The sequence below is a fragment of the Loxodonta africana genome, chromosome 1 (assembly GCF_030014295.1).
Source record: "Loxodonta africana isolate mLoxAfr1 chromosome 1, mLoxAfr1.hap2, whole genome shotgun sequence".
NCBI classification, from domain to species: domain Eukaryota; kingdom Metazoa; phylum Chordata; class Mammalia; order Proboscidea; family Elephantidae; genus Loxodonta; species Loxodonta africana.
Genome location: NC_087342.1, coordinates 69,535,212 through 69,553,944, shown reverse-complemented (window position 1 = coordinate 69,553,944; position 18,733 = coordinate 69,535,212). Strand labels below are relative to the sequence as shown.

The 18,733-nt window shown below is 38.7% G+C and overlaps 1 protein-coding gene across 1 annotated transcript; it reads left to right on the top strand.

Moving 5' to 3' along the window:
- The first annotated feature begins 499 nt into the window (after nt 1-499).
- C1H6orf62 (chromosome 1 C6orf62 homolog) lies at nt 500-15,168 on the top strand. The gene is made up of 5 exons (XM_003416439.4): nt 500-1,984; nt 3,841-4,017; nt 5,888-6,010; nt 10,353-10,487; nt 13,814-15,168. Exons 1-5 carry the CDS (start codon nt 1,856-1,858, stop codon nt 13,937-13,939), a joined length of 690 nt encoding a protein of 229 aa, XP_003416487.1. The 5' UTR covers nt 500-1,855; the 3' UTR covers nt 13,940-15,168.
- Nucleotides 15,169-18,733: the final 3,565 nt, after the last annotated feature.

The window sequence follows — 18,733 nt, the reverse complement described above, 5'->3', positions numbered from 1 at the left end:
CTGTCTCTCCCCGTCGCCGCCACCTCCGCGTCCTTCCCCTCCGCCGCCGCCCGGGGCGCCGAGCCAGACTATGGGTCCCAGCTGGGGGCTGAGCGGCGGCAGTAGCGCGGGCGGCCCGGTCACAGTGCGCACTGCAGCGGGGATGGAGGGGCTCAGTTGGCTGGTGGTTTTCTCTTGACATGGCTCCTGCCCGTGCTGCGAGCAGCGCCCCCGCCGCCGCCTCCTCTTCCGCCGCCGCCGCCGCCACCGCTCCGCCCGCAGGCTGCGGCTAGAGGGTCCGAGCCCCGCCCGAGTGTCGGTCAGTGAGTCCCGGTCTCCGCGGGGACAGAGAGGGGATTTCCCCGTCATCCACCCTCGCCCCTGCTGCCTCAGTTCCACCCCCTGCCTCCTCGGGCAACAAACTAACGACCCCACCCCGAACAATCCAAACTCGGAGAACATGGTCTGTTCAGAGTGAGAGAGAGCTAATCCGGAATCCGGGAACTTAATCTTTATTTTTTTGGGGGGGGGGTGGGGTGGGCTTAACTTTTTGAAAGTGATTAATATTAATACAGTTATTTTCTTTTCTTCCCACTGATCCTACCCATTTACCCACTCCCGCCTACTCTATCCGGGCGGGAATTGTTTCCACGATGAAATGAGTGAAAACCTGAGTGATCTCCTGTGTCTCCCGTGGTGCGAGTGAGTCGCTGCCGCTGAAGGCAAGGGGTGGGGTTGGGACCTGGGGGGTGAAAAGCAGGTGGTCCCCGGGCACTGCCTGGGATTTGGGAGAACCCGCCACCTTTGCCTCAGCAATGCTCACAAGAAGATAAACCGCGCTCCCCACCATCTTGAACGGGGGCATATTCACAGAGAAGGCTCCCTCGGGGAATGTAGGACTCATTGCAGGGCTGGGGGTGTTGGGATCCCGGGCATTAATCAGGTCTGACCACAGAGCCGGAATAATTATTATATCGTATTATATACCCTCATTCCCTCTGCCATCATGATTCTCCTTGGCAGCAGCATTAGCAGCCGCCTGAGGGTGAGAATGTGGGTGACGGGGAAGTTGGTAGTGACTCCGCTGTTTTTTCTCATGGCTCCTTTGGGCAACAGCTGCCCACCCCCGGTATACACTGTAGTTGATTGCAGGGAATCCCTGTACCTCTCCCCTTCCTTCTCTACCGATTTTGCACTTTTCTCTTTGCTCACCACCAAGTGTAATCAATAACAAGCACTGACTACATAGCAATAGTGAAATCTGAAATAACTAAGAATTAATTAGGTACTACAGCCATGGATCTGGCTGGGTAAAATCCAATTGGGTATTTCAGTTTCATTCACCTACCCTGTTTCGGTGTTTTGTTTTTGTTTGTTTTTGTATTTGGAAAGCAAGGATCATACTTCCCTCTTCCCGTTCCGTTTCTAAAAAGAGGGAAAAAATCTGAATGAATTTTAAGGATTTTTGGACTGGTGTCAGCTGTGTTTTATTGCACACCTAAATCCTGATAATAGGCTTTTCATTTCGCCCTAAAGCTTTTATTTTGGCAGTTAAGCCTAATGCGTTTTCCAAAAAGTTAGTTCAAGTGTTTTCTCCTCTTTCTTTCCTTCCTCCCCTTCCTTTTTCCCATCTGACCCCAAACGTTATTGTCCAAACATGACTGGACAGCAGCTTTTGTTTCTTGACCCTGTAATATGACAGTCTGCTAATATTGCCAGAAGGTGCAGTTTTGGGGTTACAGTTGTGATTTTAGCTATTCAGTCATATTAGCAGGGGACAAAAAATGACTTGTTTCTGTTGTACTTGAGTCTTAAGAAAAAGTGCCCATAGTTTAGTGACAATTTCCAAAGGCTTTAGTACCACCTGTATTTCAAAATGGGGGACCCAAACTCCCGGAAGAAACAAGCTCTGAACAGACTACGTGCTCAGCTTAGAAAGAAAAAAGAATCTCTAGCTGACCAGTTTGACTTCAAGATGTATATTGCGTTTGTATTCAAGGAGAAGGTAATTTAAAGTTCTTAAAATGTGAATTAGCACAAGTGATTTTTTTAAGTGTATACTATTAGGTTATCTGTTACTCTTAAACAACCATGGATGTTAGATTAATGAACAGTTGAAAAAGTACTTTGTATGCTTTCTCTTGTGGGTAATCGTGTGGATTGAGCAGTTGTGATCTGGAGATAGTTAATTCTAAAGTTTAGGGCCCACTTTTAGTTGACCTGGGTGGGTAACATTGTCAAGATTTAGCTTGTGTGACGTTACATAGGGAACTTTATAGCAATTTAAAGATTGTCATATATAAAATATAAGTAGGCTGTTTGAAAGTGATAAATTGGAATCAAGATGGTTATATGCTAAAATCCTGTGTTTTTTCAACTTCATGGTATAGGTACCCTTTTTTGTGGTATACTTAATGAAATACAAATATACTTTAATTTATAGAGTAGTTAAATACTGCAGTGGGTAATTGGTATTAGAATCACGAAATTTTTTTAATTCAACATTCCTTAAATGGGAAGTTTAAAAACAAATTTTTTTTTTGGTCTTAGAGTTAGTTCTACAATTAAGTAGCAAATAGTGAGTTGTGAATAGTCAGGAGACCATGACATAAATAAGCAGTAATTTTTTTCGACTTAAAACAGTTTCTAAAATAATCAGTAAAGCTTTTTGACTTGAGATTAGGTTATGAGTATAAGGAAGTATTACTTTGATTTTGGCACTGAAATTGTGAGCTCGTTTCAGATCAGAAATACGATCTTAGTATGGTATCAGTTTAGTATTTGGGAGTTTTCCCAGGTTTTTACTCCACTTTTAACGGTTATTTACATTTAGGAATATTCTTAGCTGATAAAACATAGCAGTGTAAAGTGGCTTCAAAAATGGTTTGTTTTGAAGTGTTTGTCCCAAGATCAGGTAGTAACAAGGATTTACTTCCTCGTATTCTCTGTTTTTTAAATAAAACAAGATAACTGCAAAATTGATAGAATCAGATTTTAGTTGAAGGTGTCATAAATAGGTTCAGTAAAAGTTAAATCCAAGATGTAAGTGATGAGACTAGATCTTTGAATTTAATCTAGAAGACGTCCCAGATTGTACCGTCTGTTTTTTTTTTTTTTTTTTAACACCTGTGGACATTTTTTATTCTGTGAATGGACAGTACCTGGGCAATCACCACAAATAGTTGATGATTATACCCCATACAACAGAATTTTATAAGTTTAGGTTGACGATGAGCCGTTGATCTTACCTAATTTTGAAATTCAACTTTTGGTAGAATTTTTTTCTCCTTTCAAATACATTTGTGTAGTTCCATCGTGCCCAGGAAGAGAATGAAGATTGAAACGTATTAGGAGTAAAACGATCGACTTGTCTCAATAGTTCTTTTTTTCCTTTTAACTGCTGAGGTTTTAATTTAGTTATATGTAGCACCAGTTAAGTGCTACATATAGAATTATATCAAGTCTATATCTTTTTTTTTTTTTAAACTTTAAGAGTGTGAATGTTCCTTACAGCATTTAAGAAATGTTATTGTCTAAAATAAGTATCTTCTGTATAAGTCAGAATCAACTCGACGGCACTGGTTTTGGTTTTTTTGGGGGTGGGGGGTGGTTATGGATATCGTAATACTATGAAACCGGGCAGTTAAAAATTCTGATAGTAGCATATTTGTGTATGTTAGGGGTGATGTGTATGTTGGGGGTGAATAAAAAGGATCAGTCTATCTGAAAATCTGTATTTTCAGGGAAAAGTTACTTCGGATGGTTAATTTTGCCTTGTTAGAACACATTTAACGTTGTTATGTGAAGTGGGAGTTAAGACATTGTGCTACCGGTGAGTAAATACAACATTTTTTCTCTTAGAAGAAAAAATCAGCACTTTTTGAAGTGTCTGAAGTTATACCAGTCATGACAAATAATTACGAGGAAAATATCCTGAAAGGTGTGCGAGATTCCAGCTATTCCTTGGAAAGTTCCATAGAGCTTTTACAGAAGGATGTGGTACAGCTCCACGCGCCTCGTTACCAGTCTATGAGGAGGGTAAGTACTGTTCGTAAGTCTGGTTTTGGTAGGTTAGTTTTTGTGAGTTAAGCTTGCATTTCTTTCTTTTGTCTTTTTTTTTTTCTTTGTCGTCATAAAAATGGGTAGTTTACTATGGTCATGAATCTCTTTGGGTAATATAAGTTTTGTGTAACCAGAAATTAAGAGTCTTTTACAAGGCCTGTAAAATGTATTTAGGTCTTGTCAGTTAGTGGCATGTATAAGTAAATGAGTTTAAATTTCTAAAAATTTTATTGTGGTTTAATAAGTGTTTGTCGTTACAGCCATTTTTAAGTGTAAATTGAGTTTTAATTTTTAATTTATTAGTCTTCTAGGGGTAGAATTCATTCTCAGCTACTGTCTGACCTCCAGAATTTGACAAATATTTTTTGATGGTGTGTTTGGTTTGTCCCTATTCACTTGTTAGTCAAGCCATGTTAATGACTGGGATTATGCATTAGAGTCTTTAAACATCTACTGTGTTTGATTAAAGAAAAAAACAAAACGGTTGCCGTCAAGTCCATTCTGACTTATGATCACCCATGTGTATCAGAGTCACACTGCTCCATAGGGCTTTCAGTGGCTGATTTTTTAGAAGTAGATCCACCAGGCCATTCGTCCAGGCTCTTCTGAGTAGACGTGAACCTCCAGCCTTTCAGTTAGCAGCTGAGCACACTAACTGTTTGCAGCACCCAGGGGCTTCAGTGTGTTTGATAGAGTTAGAATAGTCTAGTTCTGCCCCCAGACCATTCTTACATGGATAAAGTGCGTGGAGGGATCCCTTTAGTCTGAGTTAGGTGCTGGTGATAGCCAACTATTTTTAATAATTCAAGTGCTGCGCGTAAAACTTTGTTTTTAAATTCCTAAAATAGGTTTGGTTTGTAAAAGTTGACTTCAAATAAAACATGTATGGATAACTTTGCTTATGTGGTGTTATGGTGGGTTACATTATTGCTATGAAGAATGTTTTTCCTTTTTGTGGGGAAAACTAACATCATGCCCCTTATAAATGAGAAACTTAAAGCAGAAAGTATTGTTAGTGCTAACCTTCTAAATTTCTGCAGCACATGGAGAGTTAATCTGGATGTTCTTGAATATAAGAGGTCCTCACTTTTAGTGATAAGTGTTAGAAGACTGGAGATAACCATGTTCTGGTCTGGTAAAAGATCATTGGCCTTGAAAATTATATGTTGGAGTGTGAAAGGGAACAAGAATTGAGAAAATGAAAGGGAAGAAGAATTGAGAAAAGGTAGTTTTCTATCACCATGTAACAAAAATAGCATTGTAGCTGTAATGAGGTAGTGATTCATATCAGAAGGCCCAAGACACCTTTGCTTAAATTGGTTCTGATTTTAATGGGTAAAAATAAAGCTATAGGGGCTTACCAAAACACACACATACACTGAAACAAACACAAAATCAGCTTTAGTTGGAGTTTTTGCTATGTACTGATGAATGTAGGCCTTGGTGTGAGAAATACTGGATTGAGTGACTTCCTTGTAGACTTTACCGTTTGGTATACCCGTTGCCATCAAGTTGATTCCAACTCATAGCAACCACGTAGGCCAGAGCAGAACTGCCCCACAGGGCTTCCAAGGGTGTACATCTTTACAGAAGCATATTACCAGGAATTTTCTCCTGTGTGAACTCTACCAGATAAAATTTAAAATTACAGTCTGTGAGCTAATCTGATTGCGTACAGTCCTATTACTATTACTTCTTAAGAGGTAATTTTTAAAGTTACCTTTTGTACTTGTAGAATGTCTTTATAGTCAAATCCTGTAATGTGTGACATTGCTTGTTTAGCTTTAAGTTTCTTTGAAACTGATTTTTGGTTTTTTGTGTTTTTTTTTTTTTTGTCACTTTCTAGGATGTAATTGGCTGTACTCAGGAGATGGATTTCATTCTTTGGCCTCGGAATGACATTGAAAAAATTGTCTGTCTCCTCTTTTCTAGGTGGAAGGAATCTGATGAGCCTTTTAGGCCTGTTCAGGTATTTTATTCTTTAAAAAAAAGTGTAATCAACAGTTCACTGAATGAAAACTCCTGGAATAGGATCTAACTTGAGAAATTCTTAGGGAATACGCCTTCTAATAAGTTGTGTTTCATGGGTCCCTTCTGTCTTTTTGAATGTTAAGATGTGAGAGGAGAAAGCATTTGGATTATAGAATCTCTTGAGATTGAAGTGCCTCTAACTACCCAGTTTGTCTTTGAAATTATGGCAAGAGAAAAATTTTTCAAGTAAATATGTCTTGATTTAGAGAGGGACCCATGGATGAGCTTCATAAGATCTGTGACCCTCTTCCCTCTCCACCCTGAAGTAATATACTTAACTAGTCTCATTTTTACAGGAGTCCAATCTAAGAAAGTGCTTAAGAAACACTTTTCTAGAAGTTGATTTGTGTATAAAACTATAACCCAAAAACGCAGTGCCGTCGAGTCAATTATGACTCATAGCGACCCTATAGGACAGAGTAGAACTGCCCCTTAGAGAAGGGAATTACATTTTGTAGTGATTCATAATTAACCTTCTTTGACATCTTGCTAGCGTTTGACTAGTTTGTAATTTGATGTATTTGATAATTTCTGGTGTTAATTTAAGGGCACTTAGCTGTGTATTGATGATCCTGATTTTATTTACAGTATATAGCTTAGCATAGAAAAAAAGAACGAGATGCATCAAAACGTTACTTATGGTTAGTTCTAGGTCTGGTATAGGTGACTCTTCTTTTTAATACTTAAGGTATGTATGTATGTATTTTCATAATTTATTTTCTGTAGTGAGCATAAATCTATTTTATAATCAGAAAAAAGAAATAATGACTCTGAAGACTAAATATTAGAAGTCTTATGTGAAGCTAGTTGTCTGGAAGTATGAAAACTCTGTCATTTAGAACGTTTTATATCTGTTTTTCTGAAGGATATTTATGGTGCTTTTGTGTTTGACAGACTCTGTAAGCTGGAATACTCGTCTGGCCCTGTGGTGATGTTGCCACAGATCAACTCAAATTATTCCTTTTTCTAAGACTATTTGACAGTAAAAACTTCTCAAGATAATGCGTAGGCTAAATACAAGTAAAAGTATCATTATATAAACAAAAAACAGTTGTCGTGAGTTAACTCCGGCTCATGTAGACCCCATTTGTACTCCATAGAGTTTTCAGTGGCTGTTTTTTTGGAAGTATATTGCAGGCCTTTCTTCAGAGCTGCTTCTGGGTGAACTTGAACTGCCAGTCTTTCAGTTAGCAGCCGAATGTGTTAACCATTTATACCATCCAGAAACTCTTATCATGTATTTGTGTCTTTTAATGGATATCTAACGGACATGAATATGTTGGCAAAAGGAAAGGGACTACAGGCACGGAAAAAGCATGTTTATAGTTATCAGGCAGGTCTTGCAAACTCCTCAATTCATACTACTTTCAGGGAGCATTGTTAGATTTTTTTTTTTTTTTTAATTCAGAATTTCCCATTGGAGAATTACAGATAATCCGTTTATCACCTGGCACTTCATCTCTCCCTCTGGGACCTAATTTGGAATAGTTAATCTTGTTTCAAGTACTACTTTACTTTGAAATCATGGCTAACGTTTATTGAGAGTTGGCTGTGTTAGGCATTCTCTTAAATATTTTATATACATTTTATCTTAGTCCTTCCAATAACTAGGATATACATGAGCCTCATTTTGCAGAGAAAGAGGCAGACAGTTAAAGATTAGGTAGATGGTAGATGTGAGGTCATGCTGTTTGTTAAGTGGCAGTCAGGACATAAACCTGGACTGACTGTAAAGCTTGTGCTCTCAACAAGTGCACTGTACTATGGAAAGTTCCCTGTATTATTAGAAAACCTTAAATTCTGGACTGAATATAAGAAGTAGGACATAGGTAATGTCTTTTGGTTTTAGAATTCAGCTGCAGCAGATAAATTAACAATGTAAGAACTAATTTACTTCCCTCAAGATATTTAAAATATTTGAATATCCTGACTGAGAAGCCTTAAGTCTAAATAATCTAGAACAAAAGGAAAGGTAAACTATAACTTTGCAAACTTTTTTTTTTTGAACTGCTGAAGGGCTTTAAAATCTGAATACCTTGGCAGTGAGATTTAATAGGAACCAGAGTAAAAATTGTCCTTAAAATATTGAGTTCCTGGCATATTCAGAGTTCTGCAAAGTTCCTGGGTGGTGTTAAAATATGTCCCTTAATGCTACTGCCCCAGGTTGGATCTTCATCCCACTGTTAGACTATTTCATTACGTTTCTTCCAGAGTTGCTTATTTAATGCTACTTATAAGAGTTTTCTTTTTGGTGCAGACCATTCCTTTTCAAATCTGCATGAGTCCCTATTTTCAATAGGATAGAATTGAAATGCTTTAAAATTACATTCAAGGCCTTTTTCAGTCTCACCCAAACCTCTTTTCAATGTCATATTCTATTGTCCTCTTTCATCTGCTCTGGCTTTGCCATATTGGAGTACTTGTAGTTTTCCTATTTGAACAATACCTTGATTTTGACACAGCTTATACTTGTGTTGGTCCTATTTCCTAGAGTGACATTTTTCCAAATTACTAACCAGTATGACTTTCCCTTGGGAAAATTCTTAATCTTTCAAGCCCCTATTCAAATATCACCTGCTAGTGCTCCTTGCATTGCCTACTCTTAATTATTTCGTCTTTCCTCCTATAGCACTTAGATGCTAAGAGCCCAGTTTAGGGTTTCACAAATAAACCACCTCTTGTTCTAGAAAAGGATTTGAAGCAAGTTATGTTTTATATTTATATGTGCTTCCTTTCCAGAAGTGAGTGAGCCTCTTAAGGTTGAAATAACTTCAATTATAGCTTCCAGTATCTAATATAGTGCTTTCTATGTGCTAAGAGTCCAATAAGTATTTGAATTTGTACAGAGGTACAAAAGCAAATAAGATTATTTAAGTTGGAATCTGAACACTTAATACGAATTTTAAAAAGGAAATGTTAATTGCAGTGAAGAATAAAGTAATATGCTATACGGCACTTGGATCCAGCCAGGAGACCATATCTTATTTTTTAGCTTAGAGCCTATTAAAAAAATAAGATAAAATTCTAGATAGCAGGAACTGATAGTTTTTCTGTGTTGGGGTTTTTTTTTTTAAAAAACTGTGTTCGACATAATAAAGGAATAAAAATTGAACCAAAATGAACCAGCAGTCATTTACAGTACCCGTAACCTGTTGCCATCGAGTTGATTTCCAACTTATAGCGACCCTATAGGGCAGAGTATAACTGCCCTATAGAGTTTCCAAGGAGCGCCTGGGGGATTTGAACTGCTGACCTTTTAGTTAGCAGCCGTAGCACTTAGCCACCATGCTACCAGGGTTCCCATGTAAGTATCAGATGATGTAGGTAAGGTCTCTTAAGTTTCTTGAATTTGAGGTTAAACTTGGTCATTTCAGCCAGGATTTAGTCTCTCCCAGTGATAACCACGAAGATTTTGTGGGAGGATGGAGTTGATCGTCATCATGTTAAAAGATTAAAAGAATGTTTTGGCTTAACTATGTTAACAGTCCTTTATAATGTGAAAACATTTTTTAAATAACCTGAGGCTAGCTGTAAAAAAAAATGACCCTTAAAATCTTTGTACAAAAATATCAAGAGGTTCATAAATCCTCTGAAGCCCATCTGTGTGAAGAACAGAACTATATTTCAGGGTGGGCTTTCATTATTTCATTTAATCCTCTTAACTGCCCCGTGAAATGGGTTAGAGCCTTATTTGATAGGTGAGAAAGCTGAAATTTAGAAGTTACGGGGTCTGAATAAAGTCACATAGCTAGTGAGATGTACAGCTGGGATCCGAATCAACATTTCTTTCCAGAAGCCATCATAGTGTTTACCATCATTGAAAGGAAGGAGATGTCGTTGGGGTTTAAAAGTACTGAGGTGAGGGAGTCTTGAGCTGAGTGGGTTTGGAAATGTGATTTTATGAAATTTGGTAGTAGACAATATTATTTAACTGACATATTAGGATTTAGGCATTTTGGTGTGTATCTTTTCTTGAAGGTCATATTACATAATGAAGTGCTGCCCAGTAGAACATTTTTGGTGAAAGAAATGTTACACATCTCAACAGGCTGTTCAGAATAGTGGCCACTAGCTGTATGTGACTATTGAGTACTTGAATTATGGCTACTGTTACTGAAGAACTGAATTTTAAGTTTTATTTAGTTTAAATTTGAATAACCATGTATGGTTATTGGCTACCGTATTGGACAGCGCAGATACAATGCATATGGATGCAGGAGATGTATCAGGTAGTGTAACTTGTTTGTAGTTATTAATAAGTGTTTGCATTTCTTATTTAGGCCAAATTTGAGTTTCATCACGGTGACTACGAAAAACAGTTTCTGCATGTACTGAGCCGCAAGGACAAGACTGGAATTGTTGTCAACAATCCTAACCAGTCAGTGTTTCTCTTCATTGACAGACAGCACTTGCAGGTAATGAGCATTTTTTTGGAAAACCACTTAAGGGCTCATTTGAAGATACTAGCTTATTGGTTAGTAAACTGTCTTCTTTGCAGGAAACTTAGTTTTGATCTGCCTTCTCAACACTGCATTATTTTTGAAGTTATTTAAAAGACAAAAACAGATGTCCTTGGGCTTGCCCTAGAACAATGGTTCCCAAACTTTGCTGCGCCTTAGAACCATCTGAGAAGGTTTTAATAGCCATGACTTGAGCACATAGTAGATTGGAGAACCACTGCCCTAGAGCTGTTCTATCTAAAGTCTAGTCAGCAGGTCAGCATCAACTGAGAACTGGTTGAAAATGTAGAATCTCAGACGCTACTCTGGTCCTGCTTCACCAGAATCTGCATTTTAACAAGATCCTCCGGTGACACGTTACATTTTGAGAAGCATTGGCTTAGACTTTTTTAGTCAAAATCTAAAGAGTTTGAGGCACATTTGGATTTAAAAGATCCACATGTGCTTCAAATATGCAGTTCTAATTCAAGCAGTAATCCAATTGTATTTATTTGTTCTTGTTTGTACTTCAGGTGAAAGTTTGCAGAGCAAATGAGTTTCTCATTAAACAATTAATACACAAGGTGATTTGTGACCTTGGTTGCCAACCCACCAATATGTCAACATTCCCCTCCTCCACCCCAGGTTCCCTGTTTCCATTCATCCAGTTTTCCTGTTCCTGCCTTTTCGCCTGCTTTTGGACTGGTTTGCTCGTTGAGTCTCGTGTACGTGATTGAACTATGAACATGTTCTTCATGTGTGTTATTGTTTGCCCTATACACCTGCCTAATCTTTGGCTGAAGGGTGACCCTCACGAATGACTTCAGTACTGAGTTAAAAGGGTATCCAGGGGCTATACTCCTAACATTTCTCCAGTCTGTTAGACCAACAACTCTGGTCTTTTTTTGTTTTGTGAGCTTGAATTTTGTTCTGTATTTTTCTCCTGCTCAGCCTGGGACCCTCTGTTGTGATCCTTGTCAGAGCAGTATGTGGTGGTAGCTGGGCACCATCTAGTTTTTCTGGGCCCAGTCTGGCAGAAGTTTTGGGAGTTGTGGTCATTAGTACTCCACTGGACAAATCTTTCCCTTGTGACTTTGGTCTTCTTCATTCTCCTTTGTTCCAGCCAGGATGGAGCCAGTAGATGTATCTTAGATGGCCACTTGGAGGTTTTTAAGACCCCAGGTGCTAGTCACCAAAGTAAGATGTAGAACATTTTCTTTATAAACTGTGTTATGCCAGTTAAGCAAGGTGTCCCCTGAGACCATGGTCCCCAGCCCTCAACCCAGTAACTCCATCCCTCAGGATGAGTATTCCAATTTAGTTCTTAATTTTATGAAACATTTTTTATTCTCATCAGACTAACCCGGAATATCCGTTATTATTAGAAGTTTATGATAGTTTATTATAAGCTATTAACCTTTTAAAAATAGCATCATCCTGACTTAGCATTCAATAAATGAGGGCCTGCAAAGTGCCAGGCATTGTACAACAATGGACAAGATAGACAAAAATCCCTGCCTTCATAGAATTTACATTCCAGTGTGGGAGACCCAGCAATAAAATATGAAAAATATGTAGTATTTAGATGTTAGATAGCGATAAGTGCTAAGAGAACAAGAAAGCAGGTATGGGGAATATAAATTGTTGGGGAGTTTGAAATCTTAGAAGACGTCTCTGGGTGATTGAAGACCACGCCTGCAAGTTTATTTTTAAATAAAGTTAAGAGTGTATATATGCAAGATAGTAAAAAATGCAAAGGTGAATTACACTGGAACGGTTGGTTGGTCTCCCTAGTTGTAGATGAATTTGGTCTTCGGTGCTCTTAGTCGCCTTCCTCCACCCGGCTTTTGTTGTTGATCTTCATAACTTGAAAATCTGTTGCCATATTTGCATTATATAGAAGAGTTCATGAGGGAGATGTTAGGATAGTGGCCAGCGTGTGTTGTGTCATGTGCCAGGCTCTGTCCTAGGAGCTTTACACGTATAAACTCATTTAATCCTCAAGACAGTCCTCTGAGGTGAGAGTGTTAATATTCCCATTTTATAGTTAAGGGAACAAAGATATTAACTTGATCAAAATCACTGAACAGATCATGTGCTCTTGATCATAATACATGATTTATGTATCATCTGGTTTATCATAAGGACTAAAGGTTAATCTTGGATGGGCAGGTGTTGTAGAGGCACACACCTGGAGCTGGTGGATCTAATGTAAATGCAGACACTGTTGTGGTCTTGGACAAGTAACTTTAGTGAGGACGTTCTTCGGTTAAATTGGGCAAATGATATTCATAAAGTTGTGATGATTGAAATGAGGTTTTATATGTATACGTATTATATAGGTTTATTTACATATATAGACTGCCTCAGACAGATCAAATTGCTTTCCCTTCCCCCTCCGTTTTAAGAGGTGCTGTAGTGAAAAGAAATGAACTTTGCAGTGAGGCCTGGGTTCAGATTTCATCTCCCACTTCACAGGAGTGGTTATTTGTGAAAACTCCTAGCACCAGGGCTTCCCAGTTCAGTCATGGCTGAGGAAGTGACGTCAGAACAGACCTGAATTTTTAACATTTGGATGAACCAGAACTGTAACTGAACTGGGAAAAACTACAGGTCTAAGCCCTGCTGGAAACTTAATTTCCCTCCAGAAAACAAGGGTAGCGTACCTGTTGCGTAGCAGCTAAATCTCTTGCATATCATGCTCTGCACAGAGTCTGATACAGCAGTACCTGCTCCAAGGTTGTGGCTGGCCGTGCAGCTTTGAATGGGGGTCGCTCTCCTCAGTGTTGGCAATAATCCAGTCTCCCTCATCAGGCTCCCGAAAGGGGTCACTATACCTCTTCTAAGTCTCCCATTTTTGGACTTCCACCTGTCATTTTTCCCATTCCAGTTATGGTTCCAAATCCACCTAAATTTTTAAAAATTCAGGTCAGTTCTGGTTTCACTTCGTTGGCCGTGGCTGAACCGATTCGAACCAGTTTGAAGTCCTGCCTAGCACACATTTATCATAACTGCTTTCAAAACTAGAGTTAATTTAGCTGGTAATACTTTGACTTTCTTCTAGTCCTTTGCCCCAGGATATGCTTAAATCTTTTATTTCTATTTTTGTGTATCTTGCGTGGCAACGTTTTGTCTTCCTAACTAGACTAAATCCCCTAAGGGTGGGGACCATATTTTATTGCCTGATTCTGTATGTTTTGTTACTGTGTCCATAGGTGCTTAGTAAATAGTGGAAGATAGACTTTGTGCGACCATTGTTAAAGTCTTACTTATTAAGAATATTAAAAATTTTCCCCTTCCAGACTCCAAAAAACAAAGCTACAATCTTCAAGTTATGCAGCATCTGCCTCTACCTGCCACAGGAGCAGCTCACCCACTGGGCAGTGGGCACCATAGAGGATCACCTCCGTCCTTACATGCCGGAGTAGAGCGCTGACCAGCACAGTGGAGAAGACCAGAGAATGCAGCAGCAGTGTTTTTCTTGTTTTCTTACCACTTATTCTTTCAGAGTTTAAGGAAAATGGACTCATGCACAGAACACTATGCATTTTGAAACTTGTTCATCCTGGATTTTTTTAAATCATTTGTATCTGAGAACTTAAAAAAATTAGATGTCTTCTGCACAGACTGTGTGAAAGAAGATGCTTTGCATATTTGCTGCACTGCATCAGCGTCTTTCTAAAAACGTGAAGTGAAAGGACTGTTGTACACTGAAACGCTTAAATGTATCTGAAAGCACAAGGGGCTACTCGGTTTTGATGGTCTTCCCATTCGTGCTGGTTTTTGCCTCTTTGGCATCTGTCATCAGTATTTAGAGGGTGAGAAGTGAATGTAACAGGTCTAACATTTTAAAACCTTAGAGCTTTGCTGTGATCACCGTTGTTCCAGAGCACTGTCAGGTTCATTCTAATGACCAGAAGTGGTTGTTAAAAAAATAAAAGGAGAGCCACGGGAAAGAAATCTTAAATGAAAACAAGCATCTCACTGGAGGCATTCTTGCCTCGTATGTTACTGTGCCATGTTTGTTTCCTGGTACTCATGTATTGTTTTTTCAGATCTCTTTCCCCAAGTTGCTGTTATAAGAGTGTTCTGCTGAGTGTGGATACAGTTACACACGTTAAAGCAGATCTGGAGTCTGAAGTAGCTAACGCAGCTATAAAACTGAGAATACATTCATAGCTGCAGAAACAGTGATAGGTAGAGGATTTTCCTTTTTGGTTTTTGTTTTGTTTTTTGGTTTTAAAGAGAAGGGATTTTACCAAAAAAAAAAAAAAAAATCCAGTGAATTGTGCATAAATACTGGTTTCTATACCGTCTTAAAGAAAAACTTAAGAGGGTTTTTTGGCAGTAGAAAAAAGTTACAAAAGTTGGGATCTTAAATTGTAAAAAAAAAAAATTGTCAAAAAGCAGAACTCATTTTGTGCAATGAACGTAAGGAAAGACTACTGTATAGTTTGTTTTTGTTTTCTTTTAAATGAAGAAAGCTTTGCTTAAGGGTTGCCTACTTATTGGGGTAAATCTGAATGATCCAACACCTTTGGAGTAAAACTAGTGCTTATCGGCTTCCAATTGTATTTAGCTTCTGGTTGGAATTTGAAAAAATGAAAACCTAAATAAAATAGGTGAAAGTTCCTGACTATTCAGGTGAAACACAAAACTTGAAGTGGTAACTTTTTTTCCCAAGTCACGGGGTGTTATTTTATTGTTAATTGTTTGACAAGGAAACTTCACCTGGTCCTGTGCCATCCTCATAACTGTTTGTATTTTATAACTTATGGGTAAACAGTAAATTTGGGGGTGGGGTGGGGGGGGAACCGTGTGACAACTGTGTGTGTAATTTTGATCAAAATAGCAAACAAGGACTTTTTAACAGCTTTCAGTAATCAGCCTGGCCTTATGCCTGCTTCATGGAAAGAAAAAAAAAATACTGTTCTTAATTTCGAGATGCTTTTCACATGTTCTCTGGGGTCACTTGAGAATTAGAATCTATTTGAAAGAACGCTTTGAATGTTTATTATGGCCAAGTACTGTTCTAAAGCTCTTAACTCATTTAATAACTCTGAAAGGAAACTGGTACAGAGGGTAAGTTAACTTGCCTAAGCTCACATCGTGAGTAATGGAGGATTTGAACCCAGGCTGTCTAACTGTAGAGCCCAAGGTCCTAACCATTTTACTATGTTACGTATGACACATTAAGCATTTCAGCAGCCATTTGTTTTATTCATCTTTAAATTTTTATTTGAAATAATTTCAAAATTAGAAAAGATGAAAGTAATGCAGAGAGCTCCTGTATAACCTTTACCAACATTGAGTTTTTAACATTTTGGTACATTTGCTTTCATTCTCTATACATACATTGTTACCTGTTACTTCTCTGACCCATTGGAGAGTTGGTTGCATCCATTGATTGCTTATCCCTTAGTACTTTAGTGCGTGTCGCAAGTTACGAGGATATCCTCTTATATAACCATAGTAAAATTATCATGTAGGAAATTTAACACTGATATTATACTTTATCATCCATATTCCAGTTTTTAAAATTGTCCCCATGTCCGTGATACAATCCCCTTCATCTGCATATGGTCATGTCTAGTTTCCTTTAGTCCAGAACAGCTCCTCAGCCCTTCTTCGTACTTCATGACCTTGACATTTTTAAAGAGTACGGGCTAATTTTTTTTTTCTCCATAATATAAAATGTTCCTCATTTTACATTTGAGTGATGTTTCTTCATGGGTCGATTTCAGTTATGCATTTCTGTCAACAACTGAAGTAAGTGATCTTAGGCCCTTCTCAAGATAACATCAAGAAGCATCCTGTCTGCTCACTGGCGATGGTTTTGTTTTCCTCGTCAAAGCGTTGTCCTGCTTCTGCACTGCGTAGTTACTTTTTCCCCTTGCAACTAAGCAGTCTGTGGGAGACAACACTCAAAGACCATGCCCCTTATTAGGAGCATCACTGATTTCCTGCAGAAACCAATCTGTACTATAATGGTTGCAAGATGGGGATTTTCTAAACCTACCCCTCCTTCCACATTTGTCAGTCTTCTGTTGTAAGGAAGAGCCCTCTTTGCCATGCATCATCTATCTAAACAGACCAACCTTTTTTCTTCAATCCTGCATAATGAGCATACCTCTATCTTATTCTTGAGCACTTCCTTACTGTAAGGCACAAGATACTTTCATCTTGTAACTTCTGTGTCCTAGCCCCTACTCTGGAATCAGGCATTTGTTGAAGGAGCCTGGGTTTCTTGTCCTGGGAACTGTTAGGAATCAACATCTGGGTCTCCTGTGTGTTCACTGCTGCTAGGAAGTCTGCTTCTGCCCATTCAGCAGATGAGCAACCATTCTAGTACAGGCTTAACTGTTAGCTTCACTGTGTCCAAATTTATTTAAAGTTGCTTCTTTTCAGTCTTTAGTAATGAAATGTTGACTAAGACTCCCTGATACAGAAATCAAATACTAGGAGTGCCATAGTCAACAAGACTTTGAGAAATAAGCAATTTGTGAATATGGTCTTTTGTTGTAAAAATACATATAACATTTGCCAATTTAACATTTTTCACATGTGCAATTAAGTGACATCAGTTACATTACTCGTGCAAGCATCGCCAATATCCATTGCCAAATTTTCCATTATGAACTTGATCTTTTTAAGACTATTGACTGGGAGATTCAAGATATGTGTGGTTTTATTCTAATAGTTTGCTTTTTTCCCCCTTTAATAAAAAAGATGCCAGTCTTGTACAGTGAAACCTGTGAGAGCTGGAACTTGACGGTAACCAAAAACCAAATCCATTGCCTTTGAGTCTATTCCAACTCATAGCGACCCTATAGGACAGGGCAGAACTGTGCCATACGGTTTTCAGGGAGTGCCTGGTAGATGTGAACTGCCAACATTTTGGTTAGCAACCATAGCACGCTGTAGCTCTTAACCACTGCACCACCAGGGCCCTGGAGGTTGATGGTACTGCCTTGTTTTTCCACCTTTGACAGGGTGCAGTCTTACCACTTTTCTATTGCACTCTGTTGGTGGAAAACATTTGAGTTTTCCATCTCTGACAGGTTTCCACCTTACACAGGTCCTGACTGCAGGTTTTGCTGTAATTATCACAGAAAAGCAGCACACCCATTGGACCATTCCCTCTGTCACTAATTTGATTTGCCTCAATTTTTTTTTTTTTTTTGTACTTTAGATGGAAGATTTACAGAACTAGCTTCTCAGTAAACAATTAGTACACATTGTTTTGTGACATTGGTTACCAACCCCACAACATGTCAGCATTTTCTTCTCAACCTTGAATTCCCTATTACAAGCTTTCCTGTCCCCTCCTGCCTTCTGGTCCTTGCCCCTGGGCTAGTGTGCCCATTTAGTCTCATTTTGTTTTATGGGCCTGTCTAATCTGGCTGAAGGGTGAATCTCAGGAGTGACTTCATTACTGAGCTAAAAGGGTGTTCAGGGACCATACTCTGAGGGTTTCTCCGGTCTCTGTCAGACCAGTAAGCCTGGTCTTTTTTGTGTGAGTTAAAATTTTGTTCTCCATTTTTCTCTAGCTCTGTCCAGAACCCTCTATTGTGATCCCTGTCAGAACAGTCAGTGGTGGTAGCCAGGGACCAGCTAGTTGTGCTGGACTCTGGTGCTGTCTCAAACTTTCTTGAGTATTTAGACCAGGTAGCTCAAAGTATTTTCCAATTTGGGCCACGGGTAGTTATTTGAAGTTTCATGCTCTTGAAACTGGGTTATAAAAGAAATGGAAATGTGGCATGGCATTTTAGAGCTCCTAAGAAGGACCTAAAATTCATTATGGGTTAACTTAATATTTTTCCTTTAGCTTAATATTGGACTTTAGTTTTTTGTTTTTCCCTTCTAAATTTTATTTTGTTGTTAATATACACAGCAAAAGGAACCAATTCAACAGTCTCTACATATAGTTTAGTGACACTAATTACATTCTTTGAGTCATACCACCATTCTACCCACCTTTTCTGAGTTGTTCCTCATTAACAGATTCACTGCCCCCCCCCCCCCCAAGTTTCCTGTCTAATTTTTCTGGTTGCTGTTGTCAATTTGATCCCTTGTAGATGGTTCTTAAAAGCAGAATGCTCAAGGCAGACATTTTTTTTTTTTTGGATCTTTTTTTAATTAACTTTTATTAAGCTTCAAGTGAACATTTACAAATCCAATCAGTCTGTCACATATAAGTTTACATACATCTTACTCCGTAC

Excerpts from the sequence above, each read along its gene's own strand:
- C1H6orf62 (XM_003416439.4), top strand. The coding sequence starts at position 1,856 with ATGGGGGACCCAAACTCCCGGAAGAAACAAGCTCTGAACAGACTACGT. Across the intron at positions 1,985-3,840 it reads CGTTTGTATTCAAGGAGAAG|AAGAAAAAATCAGCACTTTT; the intron begins GTAATTTAAAGT and ends TTTTTCTCTTAG. Across the intron at positions 6,011-10,352 it reads AGCCTTTTAGGCCTGTTCAG|GCCAAATTTGAGTTTCATCA; the intron begins GTATTTTATTCT and ends TTTCTTATTTAG.